The 25,936-nt window shown below is 52.3% G+C and overlaps 7 protein-coding genes across 7 annotated transcripts; 5 read left to right on the top strand and 2 right to left on the bottom strand.

Annotated features, from left to right (window-relative positions):
- Window positions 1-2,596: 2,596 nt before the first annotated feature.
- On the bottom strand, window positions 2,597-3,568 carry LBRM_18_0640 (putative peroxisomal enoyl-coa hydratase; the record flags this gene model as incomplete). Its single annotated transcript, XM_001563938.1, has 1 exon — window positions 2,597-3,568. The coding sequence occupies one exon, from the start codon at window positions 3,566-3,568 to the stop codon at window positions 2,597-2,599; it is 972 nt and encodes a 323-aa protein (XP_001563988.1).
- Window positions 3,569-4,447: 879 nt separating this feature from the next.
- Window positions 4,448-7,648, bottom strand: LBRM_18_0630 (conserved hypothetical protein; the record flags this gene model as incomplete). The annotated part of the gene is made up of 1 exon (XM_001563937.2): window positions 4,448-7,648. One exon carries the CDS (start codon window positions 7,646-7,648, stop codon window positions 4,448-4,450), a length of 3,201 nt encoding a protein of 1,066 aa, XP_001563987.1.
- A 1,840-nt stretch (window positions 7,649-9,488) lies between these two features.
- LBRM_18_0620 (putative vacuolar ATP synthase subunit c) lies at window positions 9,489-10,727 on the top strand (the record flags this gene model as incomplete). Its single annotated transcript, XM_001563936.1, has 1 exon — window positions 9,489-10,727. One exon carries the CDS (start codon window positions 9,489-9,491, stop codon window positions 10,725-10,727), a length of 1,239 nt encoding a protein of 412 aa, XP_001563986.1.
- An 842-nt stretch (window positions 10,728-11,569) lies between these two features.
- Window positions 11,570-12,622, top strand: LBRM_18_0610 (conserved hypothetical protein; the record flags this gene model as incomplete). Its single annotated transcript, XM_001563935.2, has 1 exon — window positions 11,570-12,622. One exon carries the CDS (start codon window positions 11,570-11,572, stop codon window positions 12,620-12,622), a length of 1,053 nt encoding a protein of 350 aa, XP_001563985.1.
- Window positions 12,623-13,256: 634 nt separating this feature from the next.
- LBRM_18_0600 (conserved hypothetical protein) lies at window positions 13,257-14,693 on the top strand (the record flags this gene model as incomplete). The annotated part of the gene is made up of 1 exon (XM_001563934.1): window positions 13,257-14,693. One exon carries the CDS (start codon window positions 13,257-13,259, stop codon window positions 14,691-14,693), a length of 1,437 nt encoding a protein of 478 aa, XP_001563984.1.
- A 3,418-nt stretch (window positions 14,694-18,111) lies between these two features.
- On the top strand, window positions 18,112-19,680 carry LBRM_18_0590 (conserved hypothetical protein; the record flags this gene model as incomplete). Its single annotated transcript, XM_001563933.1, has 1 exon — window positions 18,112-19,680. The coding sequence occupies one exon, from the start codon at window positions 18,112-18,114 to the stop codon at window positions 19,678-19,680; it is 1,569 nt and encodes a 522-aa protein (XP_001563983.1).
- A 3,116-nt stretch (window positions 19,681-22,796) lies between these two features.
- Window positions 22,797-24,635, top strand: LBRM_18_0580 (conserved hypothetical protein; the record flags this gene model as incomplete). The annotated part of the gene is made up of 1 exon (XM_001563932.1): window positions 22,797-24,635. The coding sequence occupies one exon, from the start codon at window positions 22,797-22,799 to the stop codon at window positions 24,633-24,635; it is 1,839 nt and encodes a 612-aa protein (XP_001563982.1).
- Between the last annotated feature and the right edge of the window lie 1,301 nt (window positions 24,636-25,936).

Below are 25,936 nucleotides of genomic sequence, written 5' to 3'. Positions count from 1 at the left end.
ACAGTGAATCAATCAAAAAGCACACACACACACACACACGCACACACTAACACACACACACGCACACACACTAACACAGTCGTTCTCTGTTATCCAGTGCTTTGGTTTTTCTTTTCTATTAGTCTCTGAAGATGATGGGAAAGAAAAGAACAGGAATCGACAGAGAGACAAAACGAAAATACACACACACACACACACTAGTGGGAAGACGTTTCTACGAAGACAGAGAGAACAACGAGACCACCAGAAGAAGAGAAAAAGAGAGAGGCAAGATTTTCTGTGGGGGAAAATGGACTTCACACGAAAAAAAAAAGAGAACGCTTGTGAAAATACACAGCGAGACAAGAAAAAGAGAAAACACACACGCACACGCGCACAATTCTTCTGCGACTTCCACTGTTTTGAACGGCCTCCTTTCGCTATTTCAATCAGCAATTACCTTCTTGTTTACTCGACCTTTTTTCCACTTTTTCTTCGTCTTGCTGCAACTATGATTTCCCTTGATTTCCCTTTTTTTCCTCTTGCAGGCAATCCGTTTGGCTTCTGTTGCTGCCCATGCACACCCAGAGAGGCACGCGTGAAACTGGAAGGGAACGAAGAAGCAGAAAAATAACACCAACAGCTGATTTTTTGAGTGGCAGTCAGTCGGGAAAAAAAAAAGTACACAGTCAAAAGTAACTCAGGGAAACAACAATAACGTGAAAAAAAAAAACACGCATACACAAACTGTGTCACACACACACACACACACACACACACACACACACACACGAAAAGGGAAAAGCTAGATGTGTGCGGGAGGGAGAAGAGCAGCTGGAGGAGGTCTAGGTAAAGGTAGAATCTCGACTCAGAAGCAAATAAACGACTGAAATGCTGAAAAAAAAAAAAGATGAGATTGCTGCTGTTGCTTTCGTTTCTTCTCCGAGCAAGTCAGTAGGGAAGCAAAAAAAAAAAGGAAGGCGGTAAAACGCTAAGGGAAAAAGGGAGATGGTTGAAAGAAGGGCAGGGGGAAGGCAGCAGCAGCAGCAGCAACAACAGCAACAAGCTGATGCGTGAGAGGAGAGTAGTAGTAAGAACACACACCGCTGAAAACACCAAACACAGAAGGGGGAGGTGGTCAAAGACAGAGAGGCACCTGGGAAAGTCTTTTAGCTGAGTGAGAGAGAGAGTGGCTTGGGCGCGACAAATAAGCAAAAGCCGAAAAAAAAAGTGGGACCGTTTGTACCACAATAATGCGTAGGGGGGGGGGGGGGGGGGGGGCGGAGTCGCGAGTACAATAAATGAAGGAAGGGGTGTAGGGTTAGGGGGGAAGGGGGGAGGGAGGATACACGCACACGCGTACACGAAAGAGAACAATAAAGACCAGTAAGTTACTAGTGATACTTGCTTTGGGGCTGATGAAGGCTTGCGTTTGTTTCTTCTCGTTACCTTGTCAACAGCAGTGAGGGGGGAGGGGGGACTTTTTTTCCTGCTTTATTTCTTTTTTGTTGCTGTTGCTTAAGAGAAAGAGGGGGAGAGAGAGGTGCTAGAGGTGCTGGAGATCGATAGGGTTTTGTTTGGTGTAAAGATGAAGTATATATATATATATATAATACAGACCCGCAAGTTGGTGTGAGTGAGGGCACGTGGGGGTGGAGAGTGGGGGGTAACGGTGAGCATGTGAGTCATGAAGGTCGGGAAAAGACAGTAACACGAAAAAAAGTGTACAGCGCAGATATCGCGGAAAGAGAAAGCATAGAGAGAAAAGAGTAGGCCGCAACAACGAGAAACGGCGAGGGTCGAACATGCTGAAGGAAAGAGCAGCTCACGCGCGTTTAGTCAAGGGGCAGCAGTCACTTCGTCCCAGTCTGCGGTGCGATTAGAGGGAAAACGGGTGGTGGGCAGGGTAAGCAATCATACAGGTCAGCGCTTGCCTGCTTCTTCTGTGCTCAGCATGTCTGGGTGGAGAGTAAGGGAGGAAGCACGCAGACACATTAAAGCATTTGCTCAATTCCGTACTCTCCCCTTCCTCCATTGCATCGCGATCACTTGCCAGGGCAAGGATCCAGTCCTAGCGGTTATTCTCGTTTTCCTTGTTTTGCTGCTGTGGATAAGCTCAACATCTCCTAGAAATCAGAGAACAGCACTCCCGCCAGCCACTTCGTGCGGGAAGCACGTTGAAGGTCGTGAGAGAGCGAGAGAGGGAGCACAGGAGATAAGACGGAGTACTCCGTCCGCTGCTGTGCTGCACGAAACGAAAATGATGAAGCGAAAGAAGTGATGAGAAGGGCTCACATAACAGAGAAGTGACATGCACACGATGCGAAACGTAATGATAAAATAGTAGCATTGTAGGGGAGACAAGTAAGCAAACAAGTCGCTCGTATTCACAAGAGACACAAACTAGAATTCAACCAAAGTGAGAATCCGCTACAGCACACACATACACACAAAGATAAACATGAAAGGCACAATGAGCGCTACATGGAGGGAGTGGGGGAAAGGAGGTACAGAAGAAAGCCTCACGTTCGCTTGAGCGTGTGTGAGGGAAGAAATGGGGGCACACGCACACACGCGGAAACCCTCTCGCAAGGAAAACTGCTCTGAACCATTACAGTCACGATTGCTTTGACTGCGGGAAGCCTCCTGTGAGGTTTTCCATGTAATCAGTGAACATGGGTACCCGTTTCTCAGCAAATGCACGCGCTGCCTCTGGGATGTCGTTGCACTTTAGGCTAAAGGCGTTGATTGCAGCTTGGTACTCGAGTGACGTCTGGACCGCGCGCTCCCGCTCCCAGTTCAGTATTAGCTTTGTGTTCTGCACGCCCAGTGGCGAGTTGGCAGCAATCTGTGCTGCCCGCATACGCGCATGGGCAAGGAGCGCTGAATAATCAGTACACACCTCCTCGACAAAGCCCATTGCCTTTGCCTCCACGCCGTTGAAGTCGCGGCACGTGAAGGCAAGCTCGCGCGTGCGTCCCTCACCAATAATGGCAGGAAGACGCTGCAGGACGCCAATGTCCGCCGCGAGACCCACTGCCGCCTCCCTCACAGAAAAGGTTGCGCGTGTTGTGGTGTACCGCACGTCGCACGCAGATACGACGGACGTTGCCCCACCGATGCAGTGGTGATCGATTGCGGCAATGATGGGTATGCGGCATCGTGCCAGCGATGATATCCCATCTTGAAAAGCGCGCACAGCACGGTGCTGATGCTGAAGAAGCATTGCAGGGGCTTTGGTGTCGCTCAAAGATGCTGCAGTGGCAACGGCGCCGCCGCCAGAAGGCAGAGACATCCCCGAGAGCAGCCTCAAGTCGATGCCAGCCGAAAACGAGCACCCGTCACGTGCTGCGAAAATAGCAACACGTGCTTCAGCGTTGAGCTCCTCGGAGAGTAGCTTGGTGAGCTCTGGGAGAGCGGCCACATAGGCGAGGTCAAGAAGGTTAAGCTTCTTCACGGGGTGCTGGGGGTCGCCGGAGAACACCTCAATTACACCCTTCGCCTCACCACGGTGCACTGAAAAGGGGCCAATACATCGTATGAGCGACGCTGCATCTGCGGCAGAGAGCAGCCGGCAGCACACCTTCATATCCTATGCGTTTTGATCCCTCCTTTTTTCGTTCAATATGAAAAATGAGCGAATGTACAGAAGGGGCGTACTCAGCGTACGGCCACACACACACACACACACAACAGTGTAGGACCCCAGGGAGAGAGATGAAATGATGCAAGAATGCGCAGCAACTCGCAAAGAGGGAGCTCACAGTTGAAGAACCCATTAAAGCAGTCCGGAAGAGACACACAACAGGCGAAGCAAGGGTTGGCCAAGAATAAACACAAAAAAGAGCACATGCAGAAGTAAAAGGTTGAGGTAATGTGGGTAGGATCGGGAAACACCTCTCCCGAGTATAAGCAATGACAATCACCTCTTTATGTTTTCTCTCTTCAGGTCAGCCATTTCTTTTTTTCGAGAACAAAATAGAGGATGCTGCCTCACCGTGCATGCTGATCTCATCCAGCACGCACGCACACGGTGACAGATAGACACCAGTCGAGCAACGCTGTACTAACGGTGATGCTTCAGGCGTTTAGTTTTTTCGTTTGCCCTTTGGTTCTGCTTTGTTGTTGATCTTGTTTGCGCTTGTAAAGGTGAAGCCGCTGGCCTCCTTTTTGCGTGCAAGGTGTTCACAGTTCCCTCAACAGGGCAAAGTTGGGAGGTGCTGGTTCTCTTTTCCTTTTACGCACAAAGGGGAAAGAAACGAGTGCACAAGATGCTAACGAAACAAACAAAAAAAGTTGCATCCCTCTCTGTGTACATCCCCTCATTATTCAATGTTGGATGCAGGTCCAGAAAGGCATATCTGTAATCACCAGTACGGAGACTGCGCACGAAGCATAGGCAGCTGAAAACCTCTACATAATCGCGCAAAGGATAATAATAATAATAAGCATACATCGTAGGATAACGTTAATCAGCACAGACAACGTAAAGGGCGCGATAAGGTAGCATCCCGGCACCAGCACCTCTCAAAATAATTGTGAATCGGAACGGGAAGAGCGAGTTGATGCTATACGCCATAGCTTCAGCCTCCTCATCCTCTGGAAATGAGCGCTGCACAGACAGTCGTGCCTCTTTTCCGCTCGCAATCATTTGTGAAAGCGGTGCCACACTCCACCCTGGGTGCATTTCGAGAAGACGCGTCTGCTCCCAGTTGTGCACCTCATACTCCACACTGAGGTCTTTGAAAAGATTACCAAGTATCAGTGTTTTGCTTTCCTCCTCCGCAAAAAGCAACGTGACCGGGTAGTCAGGCCGGCAACCGATCCCGCCTTCGAAGGAGATTGCTGTCGGTTTACCTGTCCTCACGTCGGAAATCGGTACACAGCAGTAGAAGCTGCTACTCACGCTTCGTCCCTCGAGAACGAGTTCACGATTTTCGCCGCTGGCAGCAATGCTCAGTCGTTTCGAGTACACCCCAGCGTCCAACGGTGCGAACACAATATCCACAATTTGCCTTGTGTTCGGCTGTATAGTAAACGCCCACGGGTGTACCAGAAAGGGCCGTGTGTCTCTTGGATCAAAATGCACAGCGTTACTCCCCGCGTGTACCCTTTCATCTTCCTCCGTGTGGCTGCGTATTAAGATATCAAGAGGGAACGAGCCCACGTTGTGAAAGCTCAGGCTCGTCCGCGTGGATTCGCCTTTCTGTGTGCAATCAAACGCAATATATCGCACAGAAACAGCAGAAGCAGCGTCCTGTTGCGAAACGCTTTCTGCTGGAGTGATAGTCAACTGTGTCGGAGTGCATGTACCCTGCACGTTCACAGCAGCAAAAACAACTGTGCCATCGAGCATAACCAACTCCACCTTTATCGTTTCATTGAAATTCCCGTACGTATGTGGGTGAAAGGAAAGAGGTATCTCTGCTTCGGTGTTCGGCGGAACCTCGTCGAATGTCACACTCACAACCAAAAATGAGGAAAACGGGTTCAGCGGCGGAGCGCGAATCATGCAAGGCTCACTGCCAGTATTACGTACCTTGAACATACGAATGGAGGTGTGATGAATGGGAACTTTCCCAAAATACATGAACACCTCTCCCTTGTAACTTTGCGACACAGCGCCATTTTCATCTTTGTCAGCGACAACGGAAGCCTTTGCAAAACTCTGTCGAACATCACTGTCAGTAGGCTTCTGTTGCTTTCCAGGCAGCGTGCCCGGTGCGTTTCCTACCTCCTCGATCCTTACAGGTGACATCACCGCACAGCACCGCACTACAATGAAGCAGCATTCATCGTCTGAGCCGTTCAAGCAGCACTGGATTCGAAACTGCCTGTGCTTGCTCCATATCTCTTTTTCGCTGCCCTGCTCCCAGTCATTATACATAGCGTGCTTCTGCGGTGCAGAGGCCTCAGAAATAATTCCGTTGAGGGGGTCCTTCTTCGGCCTTGATGACCGCTGCGCTGGTGCGGCCAATTGCAGGGGATCCATATACTCAAACTCCATCGGCGCATGGAAAAAGATAGCCACAACAACACTTTCTCCCGGTTGCAAAATCCCCGCATTAGGTGAGACTTTGAAAAAAGAACAAGGAACAAGAAAGCTAAATTGAATCAGTTTCCCGTTTGTATTGGAAAGAACCGTTGTAGCAGAAACACTGTGGCCAATGTTGCAGGGGGGGAGCAGCAGTGTCCGCGCTGACAGTGCAGCCGCAGGACGTGTTCCCTGACCACTGAGAGCAATGCATTGCGTATCGCCAAACTCGTTTGTGAGCTTTATGGTCTGTGAAAAACGGCCCTCCTGCGGAGCCTCCATCTTAAGGGTGAAGCTTGCCGTCTCAAAAGGTACAAGTTCCAAAACGTCAGGAGTTGCCGCGACCCAATGAGGAAGATTTTCGAATCCAACGAGCTGCTTCACACTCGATTCGTTTGTGACAGGCACCTGTACTGACTGCATCGTTTGCAGCGGAATCGTGCCAATATCAAAGGCAGTCAGCGGCAACCGAGGCGCTCGGTGAGACAGCACGCCGTCTATGTTCAAAATGAGAGGTAGTGTTTGATCTTGTACAATGCACTTGATCATCGAAAAGAAATCTTTCGGTAAGTCTTTCGATGGCGTGAAAACAACCCGCACGCTGTATTCTTCACCAGACTGCACGCACACGCGAGATGGGAAAACAGCAAGGGCGCCAAGCAATGGAACAGGAACTTGAAATTCTGCAACCGCGGCAATGTTACTTTTATTGACGATACTCACTTCATCCCAGTACCGCTCGCCGTAAAAGCACGCCCCAAACTCCAACTTCCCGGTTGTAAGAAACACTGGAAGATCTGTGCTACTGCCTGTAATTGAAGTAGTATGAGCTAGCTGAGAATTGTCCTTTTCCATGAATGTAATCTCGCTACTAATCTGCATCGAATACAGCGGGGCAAAGCTGATAACTATCTGCGACATGGAGAAGGGTGGTATCTCTATTCTGTACTGCTGTGGTGAGATCCGAAAAAGGCTCATTTTTCGGCCATCGATAGGATGCTCGCTTCTTTGTTCGAGAAGAGATTTGAAATCTCCACCAAGGATCACAGTCCCAGGCATCGCTCCGCTATTATGCAATCTAATTGTCTTTGCTCGTTTTTCGCCCACAATCACGGTTCCAAAATTAACGCCCTTCGGCTCCACAGAAAAAACAAACGCTTTCTTCGAGGAGGTCAGTGGCACTGCAAAGTAACCCTCGTCGGTTTTCACATATATGGCGGTGGAGATATCACTAAGATCGCCTGGTCGGTACTTGACGATGATATTCCACGAAAGTCCTGGGGATATTTTTGGTGGAACAGTGTACTCAATGCTCACCATATTTGCATACCTTGACGGAATAGGCATCACTCGGAATGTTTTGGGAACAGTCGCCGTGTTTGTGAAGGTAACAAGCATCTTGTGTTCCTTGCCGACATCATAATCGGCGAAACACACAGTCTCGGGATTGAATTGGAATGGTGTCTTCTCTTTGGAAAGCAAATAGCGAGTATATACCGCTCTGGCACTATTAATTGTGTCACGCGGTTGGCGCCTCCATTTTCGATGCGTGCTGTAGTTGCAGTCGCCATCATCAGCATCTTTCCAATAGAATGGGTTTTTAATAACACCGTTGTCAAAGGAAAGAAAGTCCATTTCGCTGTTCTGTGGCAAGCCTGCTAAAAATTGAGAGCATTGCTTATGACTACATAACGGAACGATAAATAAAAGTAGGAGTAGGTGAGAAAAGTATGGCAGGCAGAAGTCAAGCGAGAGTGCTAGTTGGCAGCATGGTAAGAGATGTATACATCATCGAATAAACAGTTGTATAGTTTTTTTTAGCTCTCAGTCGAGGACACACAAAAGGCTTCAGCGACGGAACGATAGAAAAGGTAGCGAGGGCAAGCTCGGTTCGACGTGGGTGTGCGTGTGGGTGCGTCTTTTTTTTTTTATTATTGACAAAACGATCATGTCTTTGATAGCAGTGAAGACACTCAACATCATCCGTTTTGCAGCCGTATCAGATACTCATTGGCCATTATAAACGAAAGCTTCTGTGCAGCAGCCTCCTCACCACAACAACCTTCGCCGTTGACTGCTTGAAAGAGCGCTCTCAGCGAAAGCAAAACTCAGAAGTAAACATTTGTTCAAATGTTTGAAATGCATTCTAGCGCGTTTGTTAGTCATGAGCGTCACTAGTGAAGGACTAAATGAATAGCTGTGGAAGGTAAGAAGCGTGCCGCACCAAAGCTCTTTGAATCACAATGCTATTCACTACATCTCACCTTGAACAAAGGAAAGAAAAAAACAGAGTTGTTGAGTTAATTGAATGCACTGGGGCGCAGCGCGCCAGAGAAACCACGGGAACCACTGGTGCCCGAGAAGGGGGAACCGTACTTGGCCCAGAACCCCCACACCGTGGAGATAAGACCATCGGCGGCATCAACCGCTATGTGGCAGCTAACCGACCCAGCATCGCCGCCCACGGCCACCAAGTGATGAGGAGATGCACCAGATATCCGAGGGTGCCATCGATCCGCCCATGGAAAGCATCCCGCCCCAACGGCTCTGACAAGGCGTTCCCCAGCGCGCAGGATTGCAGCGCAGCGTTTACTGTTTTTGTAAGTCGAGCAGCCCCCCCCCCCCCCCCCAATGTCGAAGCACGCCTGGTGGCGACAAGGCCAAACACCCGCGACGGAGAAGCCACAGCGGTTCGGCGACACTGTCGGTGATTGGGTCGTAGACCGTGCGCCGTCGGGGGGACGCTCGAGAACTGGCTCGCATGCGCCATTCGAACGATAGGAAGCATCAGCGCGAACCGGAAGCATCCCGCACAGACCCTTCCACCCACTTGTATGGGGAACGCAAAACACCTCAAGGAATGCACAAAGCGGCAACTGGCACGATGAGAACGACTGCGGGACGACCTGGGGAGCGGAGGCGGTTGGCCCAGGTTTGCGACAGAGACCGTGCCCCGACGGCTGAGTGGGTACATTGCTGCGAGGCGTGTGTCTACAGTTGCTTGGCACCGGGCGATGGGTCCGCGGCAGTTCCCGGTAGAGTGAAGTTTGACTCGTGTGTTTTATGACGATGGGCGCGTTGGTAATGAATGATTTTCCTTCTCTGCCTGAGCGCATTTAGGCGAGTGATTTTCCAGGTAACGAAATCTTGCTTTTTCTTCGTACTAGCTGCAGCTGTAGGAGTGTTGATGAACCTTTACAAGCACTTGTAGTAGCACCTATGCTATTCAGTGTTCCCGAATCACTGAGCTTACGGCAATGAAACTGACAAGTACTTAGGAAGATGTGGGGCAACTGCGTCAGTGGGTGCAATGCGGCCCGCAGCAGCTTCATTCACACCTGTGGTGTTATGGGCTAATTGCAAAGAACTGACCAGCTTGCAGCATTGCGAGCCCAATGCGCCGTTTAAACAATGAGAACGAGTATATAAAGCTGCTGTTAGAAATTTTCAGATCTTCTAGTCACTCCACACTTCAATGGTCTTGGAGTATGTAATTTTCTACTCGCTTAAAACCAACCCCTTGTCCGTTCTTCAGAAGGCTTTCACAGGCAGAGTAGTCTTCCTGAGAGAGATGAGTGAGAGTTTTCTCATTCTTGCGCTGCCTTACTTGCAGCACTCGCAGGACTCCCTGCAGTCCGCTCAATATGAAGCCCTTGTGCGTCACATGGGCCCTCTGGGACAGACGTTTCGCCACTTTGTCATCCCCAGCCTAAAGGTTGGAACGTTGGACTCTCTTATGGAGGCAAGTGATGAGTTGGCGAAACTGGACCCTATCATGGAGAACAGTTTGCAGAAGCTGATTGGACTGATGGAGGAAACGTCTGGAAAGCCTCGTAGCGTAGTGACAACGTTCCGAATTAACCAAACCCAGGAAATGTCGTCCGCTGGCTATGTCAAGAACTTCCTGTGGAGCACTGCGCAGTTCGACCCCAAAGAGACAATTCAGAGCCTTATTGAGAAATTTGCTCGAATTAATACTACCGCTGATGAGCGCGTTCGAGCCATGCTAGCGGAGTACAATGATACTCGCAACAAACTGATAGCAGCTAACCGGAAGGGTGAGGGAAACCTGTCCATTCGCCCGATTCGCGAGCTTGTCACACTCTATAATCGGAACCACCAGTGCTTTGTTGATACAGAGTTGCTAGTCACCGTTTTTGTAGCGGTACCTTCAGCAGCACAGAGAGAGTGGCTGGCGACGTACTGGAAGATGAACGAGTACGTGTGCCCGCAGTCCAACCGGATGGTGGCCGAAGACAAGGAATACGTACTTAACAGCATTGTCATGTTTAGGAAAGTTATGGATGATGTGAAGATGGCGTGCCGCAAGAAGCGTTATGTCATTCGCGAGGTGGAAGGGACCGACGAGCTTTCTTTCGCCGAATTGAAGAAGCTGCAGCAGAAGGCCGAAAAGGAGAAGAAGGCGCTTTACATGCTGCTATGGCAGCAATACTGCACCTGCTACGTTGCCTGGATTCACCTTAAGGCGGTGCGAGTGTTTATCGAGGCGCTGCTCAAGTTTGGCCTTCCGCCACGTTTCATTGCTGTGGTGCTGCAGGTGCCTGTAGATAAAGAAGCCGAAATCCGCAAACGAATTGCCCAGGTGTACCCTGATTTGAAGACACCGTTGGCAAATGATGTGATTGTTGATACTGGTGCTTTGCAGCAGGAATATCCTTATGTTTCCCTGAAAGTGACGAACATGCAGAAGTAGTGGCAGATGTTGTCGTATGGTCTTTTTCTGTTTTAGAAATCATTTTTCCCCTTTGTATGCAAAAGTGCGATGTCGGTGCTGAGAGAATAGGATTTTTGAAAGAAGCTGCGAAAAAAAAAAAAAAACTCCGACCGTAAGAAATGCTTGAAAAAAATAGTTGCATTGCTTTGTGCAGGCTGAGAAGGCTTGTGCATGGAAGAGGAGAAAAAAAAAACTGAGCATGGCTCTAGCACCTCAAGCCCAGTATTACCTCTGTAACGTTTATTCTGTCGCACAGCCAGAAATGCCTCTACATAGATTGAGGGCAGAAGCAAAGCTAGGTAGCGGATACTCATCGCGAACCTAAAGCGCTGAGATAAACTAATAATAATAATGTCATCATGGCTGATGCTACAAGACACCTACTTTAAATGTCAAGAAAGTATACCTCACCTCCTTTTCCGTTCATCTTGAGTCCTTCTTTTTTTTTTCCCTGCTCTAGCATCTTACCGTGTATTATCGACTTCTTAGCATTCACTCTTCTTTTCCTGGTTCTTGAGAAACACGCTACTTTGGGTAACATAATCATGCACTGCTATATTGTTGCTGTGCTATTTCTTACTGCGTCTGTTTGCATTGGTGCAGGTGCTTTGCGTGTAGAGTTGACTCAAAGTACACTTGTTGGAACGGAGGCCAAGCTATCACAACATACTGTTCAGTTCTCTAACACCTCGCTCTGCTTCCACACTGTTGCTACAGATGGTGAAAACTTAGACTCGATTAAGTCTACGCACTGCACCTTTGATAGTGGTTTGACATTTGAAGCAGTGGAAAATGTGGGCGACATCTGTTTGAGGGGGGTCATGATCGGCCATCAGCTGTTCTGCCCCCACGAGCAAGCTCAGCAGCCGGAGGATGGGGACGTGGAGTATGCAGCTATTTCGTTTGTGGCTCGCGATGGCGCCATCCACAAAGAAAGTAGCATTAAACGTTTTGTGTTCAAGGGCGACAAGTTGACTGGGGTGTTGAGTGATGTTTATTTTAACGGGCATGCGGTTTACGTGAAAGAAGAGGATGCGTACATCTTTGTGTCGACAGCTGTAAACGAGGCAGACGAAAAGAAGGTTATTGTGTTCCGTTCTGAGGATGGGTTTGTTTACCATGCGATTTCCGTCATCTCGAAGTTGGAAGAAGCTGAGCAGCATTACTTGATGCATGAAGGAGGTCGAAAGCTGTCTGTAGTATCATCCTTCAACGGACTTTACTACACAAGTGTATCATCTGGTTATGCTGGTAAGTACTGGTCGACTGTGAAGATGTTGAACGTATCTACACCACCAGCGTCTGTCATGTTCTCCTCTGGAGTACAGCTTCAGTACGCGTGCTCAAACGAAACGTCTGAGCTAGCCAAGTGGTATGTCACCGACGGCAAAGAGCGACACACTATTACAACAGAAACCCCGGAGTTGCCCGTTGTCAGTAGCGCTACAGCCCGCTCTCCCTTTCTTGCGTTTGCCCTGAAAGCGCCTGACAGCGACGAGAAAAAATTACTTGTTCTGCAGGCCGAGTCCAAGGACGACAGACAGACTCACGTTCGCGCTTTTCATTTTTATGTTGACGACTCTGCCGAGGAAGCTGAGAAGGCGGCCAGGATGGCAAAGGGGTTAGAGGAGCAGCAGAAGAAAGAAGCAGCCCGTTTGCAAGCGACTCGTGAAAGACTGGAGCGAGAGAAAGCGCAGCGGCGCGAGCGGATTCGCAAGAAGGCGGAACGTAAGGCGCGGTTTATTACCCTCGACGAATCAAATGTGCGGGCAGCCAAAGGGTTCCTCGAGAAAGATGGAGAGATGATACTTGTGAGGCGTGTGAACAAAGATTCGATCACGTTGGAGAAGGAGATTTTCTTCTCTGATCTCTAGTACTGCGGTCTGTCTCGCTTGGGGGTCTTCTTTTTCTTGATGCGTCCTTGCGATGACTTTTGTGTCCTATGCCTCTTTTCATGTCTCTACCACTTTTTTCGCGTTTTGATTCTCGCTACAACGCAGTCATTCTGAAGTGGTGTCATCTCCGCCAACGTACAAGCGGAAGTAGGCAGAAAAAAGCCTTTTGATTCTTGATTTGTGACGAGGTAGCTCTAGCAACTCAGCAAGAACGAAAATCTCGACTTTCTCTTTGCGGCACATGCAGCTCCAAACGAAAGACAACTGCTCTCTCCTTGCTCACTCCTCTTGCATTTTCTGTTACCTCGACCCCTCCCCCTGTCCAACGTCGTTAACAGCACGAACTTTCTCCCCTTCTGTGCTGATCAACTAATGAATTAATTGCCTCGGAAGCAAATCATATAAATCACCACAAGGACCACTTTTTGTTGACATTAAAAACAGTGGTAGAGGGAGCTTGCGCTACAAGTTTTCTCCCACACTGTAGACGGTACCTAGCATCTCCCTGGTGCAGGGAAGAAGTTATCAACACCAGACGGTGCTGAGAAACAGAAATCGTGGCAAGATCTGAAGAGTAGGTTGAGCCTCGCAAACGTTACTTTGCTGGGCGAAAATGCAGGAGGTCGGAAGCCTCAGCACTAGTGAGTCGCGAGAGATTCAGCATTGCAAACATTACTCATTGAAGCACACACTGAAAGTTGTTATTCGTAATAGCATCTACGCAGCCATTGGTCGCATTCTCATAGGAGTTATGAAGGCATTAGTGAAGCGTGGTGTCTCGAGAGCGTTCTTAGCCCGCATCCCGTCCGAGTTCCTCTCGCTGGATCCTCTAAAATGGGCAACCGTCTTCGCCGGCTTCTCGAGCTTCCGTTTCTGTCGGCAGACGCTCCTCCGCACTCTCAAACCATTTGGAGCCTCGGAGAAGTTCGTGTCGCTGCTGGCCGGCTGTATTAGTGCCACACCTGCCTTTGTCATGAACAAGGAGACGCGCACGGAGCTGTGCCTGTACCTGTTCGTTCGCAGTGCCCACACATTTTCACAGCGCCACCTTTTGCCACGCATGCCAAAGGTCGTCCAGGAGTTCTACTACTACGACGTGGTGCTCATGTGTCTGAGCTCCGCCCAAATTGGCTACGGCACTCTCTTCAATCCCAACACTCTGCCAAAGTCGTACCAAGGCTTCCTGAACCGTATCTCCACCTATCATGAAAAGCTCATCCGCGGCCACTCTGGGTTCTGCCGCGAGCGTCTTATCCCCGATCTTGTAGACTACTGCTGGTCGAAGAAACTTCCGGTGATCGAGAACTTTGGCCAACGCGGCGCTAATATTCTTTGCCAGGTGGCGCACAGCGGCTACTCGTGCAACATGTGGGCCGTTGTCTTCATCGTCAAGAACATACTTACCATTGGCATGCCGCTTTACGGCCCGCAGCGACTCGTGTCGATGCTGGTGTTCCAGCGCAGACGCCTCATGACAAACCCGGTCTCCACAATCACGCACAACGTACGCTCGATGTTGATCAGCTCCCTTGTTCTCGCCTTGTACATTGGGGTTATCCTGCGCTCCGCTTGCTTTGGCGTGCAACACCGCGGCGGAGGCACCAAGACAGTGACGGCGCTGTGCTCCCTTGCCGGAGTGGCAACGCTACTAGAACCGAAGAGACGTCGCATGGATCTCGCCCTGTATTGCTCCATGCAAGCGCTTCGCTCCTTCTTACTGACACAGAACCTGCGCGGCCGCCTGCCCTATCCGCGGCACTGGTTCGTGTGCACCGTATATCTGCTCTCCGTCGGATTTCTCTTTTATCAGTATGAGGAGGAGCCGAGGCTGTTGGACCGCCGCGTCCGCACGGCGCTGCACCTCCTGCTAGATGAGCCGTCACCCGCGGTGTCGAAAGAGGAGACGTCACCGTTCGCGAGCGCTGCCGTGTCCACAGGCGACAGTGCGGGTGCGGATGCGCCTGCGGAAAGTCCCACTGCCGGCAAAACCAAGGAAAAGCCAGAAGTCGCCAGTACCGTATCCATTGGGTCGACACGTCAAGGGACTTAGACATGCCATAGGAGGCGGAGGTAGCGAAGGGAATGGGGAAGCAGCGGTGACACTACAAACGCGACATCGCAGCTTTCCCCTGGGCGAATTTCAAGGAACAGCAATAGCGTAGGACGAAAGGGGAGTGAGTGGGAAAGCAAGGCAACCATTTTTGTATGTGCAGGTTTGCGAGTAAGGCTTGCTTTGATTGGTCTCACAATGACTGTTGGATGTAATAGAAGTTAGCGCAGACTTTTGAGCAAACTGTACGGTTTCCTCCTCCTGTCGATGTTTTCCATCGTTTGCGAAGTCACTTTTTTGTTTACTTTTGTGTGTTGTGTTCTGATCGTCGCTGATGCTATACAGTGACAACCCGCTTCCCTCCCCCTCTTCTCTCCCCCATTGCGTCTCTTTGATGTCCCTCTCTCCCAGCTGCCTCGTTGTGGCTGCCATTCTTGTTCTTTTGTTTTGCGACAGTGCGTCCTCCAGGACTTCACCGTTTGCCGCCGCATGCACCACAAGAGCCAAAAGGAAACGAGAGAAGAGCAAGGAAAACACAGAAAAAAGGGGGAACACTCGCCACAGACAAGCGAAAAAAAAAACATACAACCACATAAGGCCTCTACACCTTTTCTTCCTTGTGTTCCTCTTTCTCTCCCTTTCTCGGTGCATGTGTGCTATTCTTACCCTTTTTTTTTTCTTAATCGTTTCTGTGCACCTGATTTCGGTTTCTCTTCGTTGTTCGTGCACATGGTGTTTCTCCCTGCCTAGTGTATGTTTGTCTGTAAGTGTGGTGAGCCTTTTGATCTCCGTCTCTCTCTCCATCGCTCGGCTGCGTCTGCGTTACCTTGTTTCTTTTGATGTCTGCGTGTTGCTTTGCATTTTCGTCCATCTATATATGCGTATGTAGAGCGCGTTTGTGTAGTATTGTCTTGATGTTTTCCTCCTTCTGAGTTTGCATGCTTAGATGAGGGAATCGGCTCTCTTTTTATAACCGCAGTCATTACTATGGCCACCGCCGCCCTCTCTCTTCCCATCACACCCTCCGCGTGCGTGCGTGCACTTTGCGCGTCGGTGTTAGCCTCCATCTTTTTTTTTTCTTTTGCATTCTCCATTTTGGGCACGTTTCTGCTTTTTTCCCCTATTGGCCTGTATGTGTGGGGGAAGGGGGGGGGGTTTCCATGGGCTTATGTCATCTCCTCCTCCTCCTCTTCGCTTCGCTTTGTGATATCTTCATGGGTAACACTTTCTAAGTGGTGATGGGTTGCGTGTGAATGCGTGGGCCCTGAGGAAACTGTGCAAGTATGTCTTTGTGCCTAGGAAGTACTGAATCGGGGAGGAGAGAGAAAAGGTGCGAAAAACTTAAGGATGCTTGTCTGGTTTTCGACTCCTGATCTCGAGCCCGCTGCTCCCCCCTCCCCACTACCACGACCTCAACAATTCCACCTACCTCCTCCCCTCTTGTTTGCGTTTCCTCTCAAACTGGGTAAAGTTGGTGTGCGAAAGAGCGAATGCAAAAGCTGACCACGCGCGCCGTTTTGTGTCCCTCTCGCGCCCCATTGTTGGTTTTCCTTTTTTTTCCTTCCCTCTGCCCTGTCGTCGTTCAGGCTGAATGACCTCTCCGCATCACCTCTCTCTCTGTTCTTTACTCGCTCTTGCACATTGCGGTGTGTCTCTTTTGCATTTGTTCTTACGTCGTTTCCGAGTCATCGTCGTCAACGGTGGGGGTACGCGCATATTCTTCACCTTGTTTTAGTAGTAGTGGAGCACACACGCACACACAAAGAATGGCGACGAAGGAGGAAAAAAAAGTACCGGCTTCGAGGATAATGCATAGGCGTAGATGCTCGGAAAAAGAAAAGACGGGGCAGGAAGTATGGAGGCAACGTGAGTTATACCGGCGACATGACTGAAAGGCGTAAGATAGAGCATACAGAAAGCCCCTTTTTGATGACATTCTTTCCGCCTCCACACACGGAAACATGCATGCGTACACCTCCACATCAACACCGACAACGACGGAGAACGATGATATGGCGTGTTACCTCACTGGAGAGGTGAACAGAGTATTAAAAGGAGAAAGAAGAGAGAGAGGGCAGCGGTTGTGTGTGCGTGGAAAGAGTAACTGAGAGAGATCACCAAAGGTGTAGACACTTTCCACGATTACTTGGCTTTTTTCTTACTTACGCCACCTATTCTTTTTTTCCCCCTTTCGATTGTGTTAAAGTGTACATTTATGCGCATATGCATGTATGTATATGTATCTGTCTGTGTGTCTGTGCGTGCGTGCGTGCTCCTTCGCCCCCCCCCCCAAAAAAGGTCGCCTGTGGAGTCGAAAGCGGGTAGTGTAGTGAGGCTGCTCTGGGAAAGGAATATGCGACGCTCATCTTTTACACACTTCTTCACTGATCAGCGGCTGCTGTCTTTTGTCCGCGCTTAGCCCTGGTGATGGGAAATATATTGGTGTGATATCTCAAGGTCCAGTACTCACTCTGTGTGAAGAGTCTAAATAGCCTCCCTTCATCCCTGCCAATGCCGAACCGCTTCTGGCGGTGACAGGTCCAAGCGTCTAGGACGTAAGGAGGTCAAAGCAACGTATCGGCACTGATGTCGCCAGTCTTGCTGTGGATGACGTTGCGTCGGAGAAACCTGCAGCAGTGAACACGCTTGCGCCATCTACATTTGATAGGGCAGCGTCACTCGAACGCATTCCACCAGGCCCTCGCTGCCCGCTCGTATGGGGAGCGTGGGCCACCCCGAGGGGTGCCCCAGGTAGCGGCCGGCATGATGAGAGCGGCTCTGAGGCTACATGCGAGGCAGGGGTGGGTGGTGCTTGATGCAGGGGTCGTGCTGAGGTGACTGAGTCGGGGTAATGCCGTAAGGTGTGTCTGCCGCTGCTTCGCGCCGGGTGATGGGTCTGTGGCAGGGGCGGGTGCAGAGTAGAGTTTGACTCGTGTTCGGTGGCAGAATGGACACATTGAAAGAAGAAACGCTCTTAGGCGCGCACGCACACAGACTTGCAGAAACGTCGGTTCTTAGTCGTTGTAGATACCTGCCTGCGTGTGCTTCTCTTTCTCTACGGTGAACTGCCTCCCTCCCTTCACTTCTCCCAACTCATCTCTTCTTGTCTTCCTCTGTCTCTATTCACCTACTGAATCTCCTCTCTTTTATATGCCTGACGTGCTCCCCTACGTCCTCATTGTTCTCATAACCTCTCTTCTGCTTGGCGTATTCTCCCTTCTTTCTCTTTATGCGCCCTGACTTGTCGTGTACATCCGCACACACCACGCGTCTCTGCTTGTGTGGACTGGCATGTACCACCGTGTCGCACCTCCCCACAGATCCAAGCAGTATCTCCACTTCACAGCACTAAAGAGAGAGCAGGCGGAACGAACGCGCTCACATTTACAGCAACCCGCGCAGAAAAGCGTCGTTCGTAATGGCGTCTAGCACCCTGGTTGAGACGGAGCGCATCATACGCGAGAAGCTCGAGGCATCCGGGCAGTACGGAAAGATGCGGGCCATGATCATGGAGGCAGCACTGCAAACTGTCAGCACCGGCGGCAACAACAACTCAGGTGCCCATCAGCCTTTGGTGTTTCACCCCACTGTTGCACTCAGGGATGCCAAGCAGAATGGTGTCACAGAGCTGAGCATTGTGCAAGAGTACCTGCAGTACCTCGGCCTGCAGTACACGGCACGAGTGCTGCAGCTAGAGGCTGGGCTGCAAGAAGTGGCTTTGCGCACCAGTGCAGAGCTGCAGGAACAGCTGCACATCGCAGTCGACAATCGACCCGATCCTTGCCTGTCGGCGCTTGTGCATGGCAGGGTAACTGGGGTGGTGCCGTCCACCGCTGCGACTGGGACACCGGCTGCTGCTGCTGAGGAAGAGGACACTAACACCGAGGACATCGATGATACTGCCTCCGACCACAATCAGCCTGGTGGCGAGAACACGACGTACTTCATCTCCAAGTGGAAGAAGCGTCATTTCATGCGTCACAATCAAGTCTCCGGGCAGCAGGTGCAGATCGAGTATCTGACAGACTGCCACACGGCGGTGCTAGATGAGCTAGACAGCATGACCGTCGATGACTGTGAGGGTGGCGAGCTGGTGATTGCCGCGTGCGAAGGGAGCGTGTTCCTACGTAATTGCAAGAACATGACGATCCACGTGGCGTGCAAGCAGCTCCGCACGCGCGATTGCGAACACATCAAGTTGTACATCTTCACCTCGACCGACCCTGTCGTGGAGATGAGCCACCACATCTCCTTCTATCCATTTCACTTGCGCCTACCAGGGCTTCGGCGGCTGTTTGCGGAGGCTCGGTTGGACCCCAAGGCGAACAGATTTGTCCACGTGTACGACTTCACACCGACGGAGCCGCAGCTGCCGAAGCCGCACTTTGACGTACACTTCCCTGATCACCACCTCTCGATGGAGGATCGCTACGCCAGCTACGGTGCTCTGGATTGCCCGCCTGAGATCGAGGAGCTGCTGGCCCTGCGTCTAATGCCGGCCGCGAGCTCCGAGTCGGGGAAGAACAAGAGCTATGATATTCGGACGGGGGCACAGATGTGGGCGCAGGCAGGCCCAACGCCGGCTCCGGCGGTGGCGGCGGCGGTGGTGGCAGTAGGAACTGCCGCTACTACGTCCGCCAACGCCCACGCGGAGAGTGGTGACGATGACGACGAAGAGGAAATTGCGTCTGACAGCGATCACTCTGGCTCTTCGCCGCAATCGACGTCAGCTTCGACGGCGTCGTCCTCCGAGGCTGAGGAGTATGCCCCGGCAGAGAGGCAGATAGCAGGGCAATCAGCAATGCAGCGCATCGGCGGGCTGTCCGCGGCGGCCCCGCTGGGCCCCATTCCGGCTGTTGGTTCAGCAGCCCACGCTGTCACTTCAGGTGGCATAGACAATGAAGAGTACTCCTCCTTTGACGACGATGACAACAGCAACGACGCAGATGACAAGTACAACGTAGATGAAGACGAAGATGACTTTTAGCACCCGTTGATCATCCGTTCCCCCCCCCCTCTCTCCTCTCTCTCTCTCTCCGCGTGTGTCTTGTGGGCAGAGGAGGGTAGAAAAAATATGATGCAAAGCATGTCTACTACCAAACAAACGAGGGAGGAGCAAAACGGCGCAGCGGTTTCGGACAGGTAGGCGAGAGTCGTAGCACCATAAGACGAGAAGCAATACACGAAGCCCTATCCCTTTCCCCTCTTTCCGATTCCCAGAAGCCTCCCACACATATGGGTGGCTGCTGCATACGCACCTGTACTTCGCCGTTGCTTTTCCATATTCCCCCCCTCCCCCCTTCCCTCCCCCCATTTGTCGATGTACGCGTTCATCGTGGGTGTCTTTCTCCCCACCACCACCACCACCTCCCTCTCCACGAAAAAAACACACACATATGGTCTGTGCCCTTGCATGTCTCTCTGTGGGTATGTGCGTGCGTGTGCGCTTGCTCTGTTTCTTCTCCCCCTCTTATGCTCTCTGACTGTGTCTTATCAGAGCACTTCTGAAGAGGAGATAAAATTTTAAAGGGGAAACAAAGCGACAACAACAAAGCGAAGGAGAGACATGGCGGACTCGTGCTGGCGGCGTAGTGAGGGGATTTCGTGTGTGCTCGTTGGTTTGTTTCTGAGCTGAGTCACCCCTGTACTCATAATAGCCTTTCCCTTTGTGTTTGGCCACTGATCTCGTATGACTTACGCTTTTTGTTTCCTTGTTGGGGGGGGGTGTTGCAAGGCTTTCTTTTGTTTCCCCCCTGTCTCCCTTCCCCCTCCCCCTTCTGTGCGTGAGTGCAGATGGGCACGGATTGGGCTCATACGTTAGAGGTTGGGCGCCGTCAGTGGGAGGGTGTGGAGAGAGAACGAGGGAGAAGCGGGGTGAAGGACATCGTGCTTTGAGGGCGTACGCGACCGCACGCAAGAGCAAGGGCACAGTGACAGAGAGAAGTTGGACTGATGGATGAGGGTGTTGCCCCGGCGGCAACATCACGGGAGGGGGGGAAGCAGGAGGCCATAGCAGGCTAGAGGATACTTTTGTTTTTCTCGTTTCAGGTGGTTATCCCTCGCTGTTTGTGTTTGGTTCGCTTACCAGTTGAGCGAGCCGCACACCTGCCCACTTCCCCACCGCACCCTCTCATGTCACCCGGGGAGAGAGGGCCTTCCTATGAGACCCGCCTCTCTCGTTCTCTGCTCGTCTACATTCTCGTGGCCTCTCATTCGCCGACCAGCAACTACCCATACCGCCTCTCCAAGAGAGCGTCCTCACCGCCCTCACCGCCCCCTCTCTGCGACATGTGGGAAAGAGGGAAAGACTGCATACACACATACATCCATGCAAACTTATTAGAAGAGCTTCGTCTCAGCGCCGAGTAGGCCAACTGGAAAGTTCCACAATTCTGCTCAACTGACAGGCAAGCAAGCAAAATAGCACTGCAACGTGGCAGGAGGGAGAAGGAGAGGCCGTATCGCCACTCACGGTGCGGAGGAAGGAAGGGACGACGAGGTCAAGCAACCTCCTCTACTCCACAACGTACGTACCGAAGGCACATGCGTATTTTCTCTCCACTGGAAGGAGAGAGGGTGTGACAGGGTCCTGCAAAGTACGTCTGCACGCGTGCCTATGTGCATGTGCGTGAGAGATGCGGCATCGTTTCTTCAGTCGATGTGCAGGACTGCAGGACCCGCTCGTTTATGTGTCGATGGATACGCGCTTGTGCAGAAGGAGAGGTGTATTGCGTGCTCATCACGGCCGCACCACCACCCTCTCCTCGTTTACCCCCCCCCCTTCTATCTTTCACGCATTTCGCATGCTCGTTTCCACTTTTCTCCCCCCCCCCGCTACCGCTCTTTCCTTTCAACCCTACCAGTAAAAAGGGAGCGAACGGGTGTGCGCAGGTGTCTGTACTTGAAGGGCAGCGAGGCGTGTCTGCCCCGCTTCTCCATTTTTTTCTCTTCTGAAGCACCCACACAAGCACACCAACCAGCTAGGCGCTTTATCCAGCCTTGACAAAATCCCTCAACAGCCCAAGCTCGCCTTCTCTTGGGCGAGCGAAAACAGGCTGTCATGCTGCTCTGTCTCTCTCGCACGGGGGCATGTACGGTCAGCGCTCATTTTTCTGCTGCTGCTTGAAAGCGTGCGGCACGAATAAATGAAGAACAGGGAGGAGCGAACAGGGGAAAAAAAAGGACATAATGATGAGGATGAAAGGTGAGCCAGCGTACTCTCCTCCATTCCAACGACATGCCTCACCGATCATCTACCCTCTCTTTACCCCATTTTTGCCATCCTGCACATTTCAGATATCGCGGAATCAAGTGTTTGCAAGCGCCTAACTCCCCTCTACCCTCTCGACTCTTCATCACGATAGAGATTCTTGGGGGTGCAGGAAAAGGGGGGACACATGAGTCGACCCATTCGTGCGTAGAGTTACTGCATGATGACCTGAACACAGCAGGAGTCGTATTGCTAGCGTTGCCAGTGCTAGAGGTTGTTGGGAACGCGCGCGCGGAGGGATACCTGATTGGTATAGTCCGCCACAGAGGTTGAAAACTCGCCACTTAGGACGAGGTGGAAAAACATGCGTTGGAGTGCGTACTGCTTATCGCGTTACATCAGTTATTTCTTCCCTTTCATTTGGTCTTGAATAGGACTGCATGAGAGTGTTGAGCAGTCTCTTCCTCGTTCTTTTTAGTTCCCTGAGAAGTCACCAACAATCACCAAAGCACATGTGGGGGGGCCGACATGCGGGGCTCCGTTGGAGTGATGCCGCCGTTACACACCGCAGCCACACATCGACAGTCTCTTCGGGGCTTCAGGCAAAAGGCAATTGTAGTGCCGGTGAAGATGGCGGTTGGTATGGCGACGATGGTGCAACGTTGGCCATGGAAGCAGGGGAAACCTTTAGACTGTCCTCGTCCAGCTGCGTCGAAGAGCCGTGGCTCTCGTCGCTGCAACAGCGGTGTGTAACCGCGCCAACAACGAGCAGGCCATCAGCGCTGACCGTCCTGGCGACTGCAACCTCCGCGTCTGCCACGACGGCGCGCTCTCACTCACCCGCAGTGTGGGTGTTCAAAGAGGATCACGACGACGACACTCAGGGGAGCTGCATGGATGAGAGTCATGAGAACATAGGCATGCAGAGTGGCTGTCTTGGCAACGACCCGAACCATTCTCAACAAGCAGTGCTGCAGCGGCGATGGTCACTAGGGAATGGCAACTCGTATGACATGGGCACTGTTCAGTCCCCATCTTCACGTGTGCTGAGCAATCGCCTCCGCCTCTTCTCGCCTACCGCAGTGGGGGCTGAGAGCGGCAAGAACAGCGCTTCAGCGTGTCAGTATCGCGGACCACTGGCCATAGCCGTACAGCCCGATGAAGCAAGCGACACCTGGTCACAGACCTCTTTGGTAAACAGTTGCAAGGAGGGCAGCGGCGCGCCGATGGGTTCTAGTTCGCTGGTCATCAAAGCCAAAGCGGTGCCAACGCCACTGCCGTCATCGCGGCTACATTCCAACGATTACAGACGCGATGCCACACACGCTCGCCCTACCCCCACGAACTCACGCCACAATAAGGAGGAAACGGTGGCGCCGGCGTCATACTCTGAGACGCGGGGCGCTGAGCGCTCGCCACAGTCGCGCACCGCATCCCCAAGGTCCTCTGTATCCTCGCTGCTGCCTTCCGCTTCTAGCTCGCCCGCCGTTCCAGGCCCCCCTTCACCACCGCCACCGCCGCCGCTCCGCTCCATCAAGGTGATACCTACAGCTGAAGTTAGGCATACCTCTTCGCCGCGCGGCAGCACCGATTACCTGGATGAGGCGTTTTGGGCGGGGCTCGGTCCGTTGATGGTGGTGCACTTGGACGCTCTTCCCGACCTTGCCGGAGCTCAACCAAATCCTTCTCGAGAAGTCGTTTCCAGGGAAGAGGCAACATCAGCAGCAGATGCAACATTATCTTCATCGTTGCCATCACGCTCACACTCGATGCACCTGGACCCATACTGGACCGCTCTCGTGGCACAGCAGGAGCTAAATACGCACGAGCGTGAGGTGGCGGCGCTGCACGCGAGGCTGGAGAACGCCGATCAACAAGTGCGCATCATGGGGCAGCAAGTGATGGCGGCAGCGGAAGCGCGGGCGGCGGAGCTGGTGGAGGGGTACAAGGCCGACGAGCGAAAGCGCCGAGCGCAGTTTCAGGCCACGCTGGATGCCCTGCGAGAGGAGAACCGGGAACTAACCGCTAAGTTGGAGGCGGCGGCGCGGGCGCCGGCGATGGGAATTCTGAGAGCAACCACTTCTCCGCAATGGGCGTCGAGTGGTGACGCGGCAGTGGAAGCGAGAGAGAGGGTGGCGGGCGCCACATCGGATCTGCTCGTGGCAAGTGCAACCGCAGTGAGTCCAGCAGAGGTGACGCGGCAGCTGCAGTCGATTGAGGCATACTGGCGCGATCGACTACGCACGGCGGAACGTCACTGGGAAGACGAGATGTCGCGGCAGACGCGGCAGCGGCGCGAGGCGCTCGACCAGGTGGAGGAGCTGGTTCGAACAGTCGAGCAGCTGCAAGAGGAAGTGCGCTACACCCGGCGCCAGGCTGCCTGCCTTCGAGAGGAAAACACACGTCTCTGTTGCGCCGCCAAAGCCGTGTCAGCTGATGGCGTTTCCGCCCTCGTCCTCCCTGTTCCACCAGTCACCACGCCGTCACCCGAAGAGGTGCTGCGCCTGCGTCAGGCACTGAAGGAGCATCAGCACAAGGAGGCTGCTCTGCTGGTGCAGGTGGAGAGCTACAGTGAGGAGGCCACCCGTGTGCGACTGCGGTACGAAGCAGCGCTCGAAAGGGCGGAGCAGGAGCTTGCAGCGGAGCGGCGACGCAGCACGGAGATGGTGAAGCTGTACGGCAGTCAGCTGGAGTCCCTGCACCACCAGCTCCGTCACAGAGCTGTCACTTAGCGTTGAGTTCTCCGGATAGGAAGAGTGACGTCACTCCTTTCCACCCTCTCCTACGTTTCTCTGCGTTGTTGCATTACAATGATATACCTGTGTGTGCTGTTTCTATCCTCCGTGGATCGCCTCTCGCCGCTCCCTTCCCCACAAGTCATCACCATCGGGACGCTCTCCTTTCGTCTCTTTTGCCTTTTGCCTTTTGCGCTCTACCGCCCACCATGGCGAAGTCGTCGGTTTATCTGCGTGCATGGGTGCGCTCAGGAGTGGGTGAGGGGTGGTGCCGATGGTGAGCTCGATGGGTGGTCGAGATGACGGGTTCAATGAAAAGGGCAGGGAGAGAGAGAGAGAGCGGCAGACCAGCGCGTATTAGAGCGCAAGAAGGGCAGCCAAATTTCAGCTGCTTACCATAGATTTCATGCAGAGTCGTTTGGCTCTTCCCCCCCCCCCCCCATTGACTGGGACGCAGTGGAGTAGAATCGAACAAAAACGAGGAAAAGGCAAAACTTCCCACGCAAAAGCAACCCAAACGAGGCGCAGGCGGCTGCCGTGGCGTGGGTATTCAGGCCTTCTCCTTCAGCGGAGATGGCCTGAATACTTCGGCGGCGTCGCTAGTGGTATAGATGTGATGATACAGACGGGCAGCTTGTACGCCCGTAACCGGGCGACTGCCTTCCCGTTTTCAAGTCCCTTGGGCAGTGTGCGACCACACCTCCATAGGTGACCTCGTCGCTGCGTGACGCTCCAATGCACCCATGGGTGTGTAATGCTCTTCACACCGTCGCACCACACCTACTCTTGGAGACAGTGACACTCTGCTCTGCATCTTCCTCTTTCAATATATATGTGTGTGTGTGTGTGTGGGTGGGTGTGTTTTGACCCCCTTCCCCACACTCCGGTTGCTGTTCTTCTCCCCTTTTGTGCGTGTGTGAATGGTGTGCCTGTGTTGCTGTTGCGCACCCCAGGTTACATGCAACTCGCTCATACCTCCCTCTTCCCTCGCCCTCCCCCACCCACCCGACCCACTCATACGCACTGGTGACGTAGATTAACAGTGCTATTCACTCTATCCACTCCCCCTCTCTGCATGTAAGAAGAATCGAAAAGAAAAAGTTGAAGAAACAGAATCGAACCCCCTCCCTCCTCACCCAATCTAACACACACACACACAGGGCAATATACAGGTACGCAGAACTTACACCCGGACAAGAACCAAACATTATCACTTCCAGCTTACGTTCCCTCCCACCACCACCACCACCTCTCTTCCCCGCACCCACCTCTCTTCCCTCTCTCCTCCCCTGCATTTT

This window comes from Leishmania braziliensis, chromosome 18 (genome assembly GCF_000002845.2).
Source record: "Leishmania braziliensis MHOM/BR/75/M2904 complete genome, chromosome 18".
Lineage (NCBI taxonomy): Eukaryota > Euglenozoa > Kinetoplastea > Trypanosomatida > Trypanosomatidae > Leishmania > Leishmania braziliensis.
The sequence above is the reverse complement of the archived record's forward strand: the minus strand, read 5'-3'. Positions and strand labels throughout refer to the sequence as shown.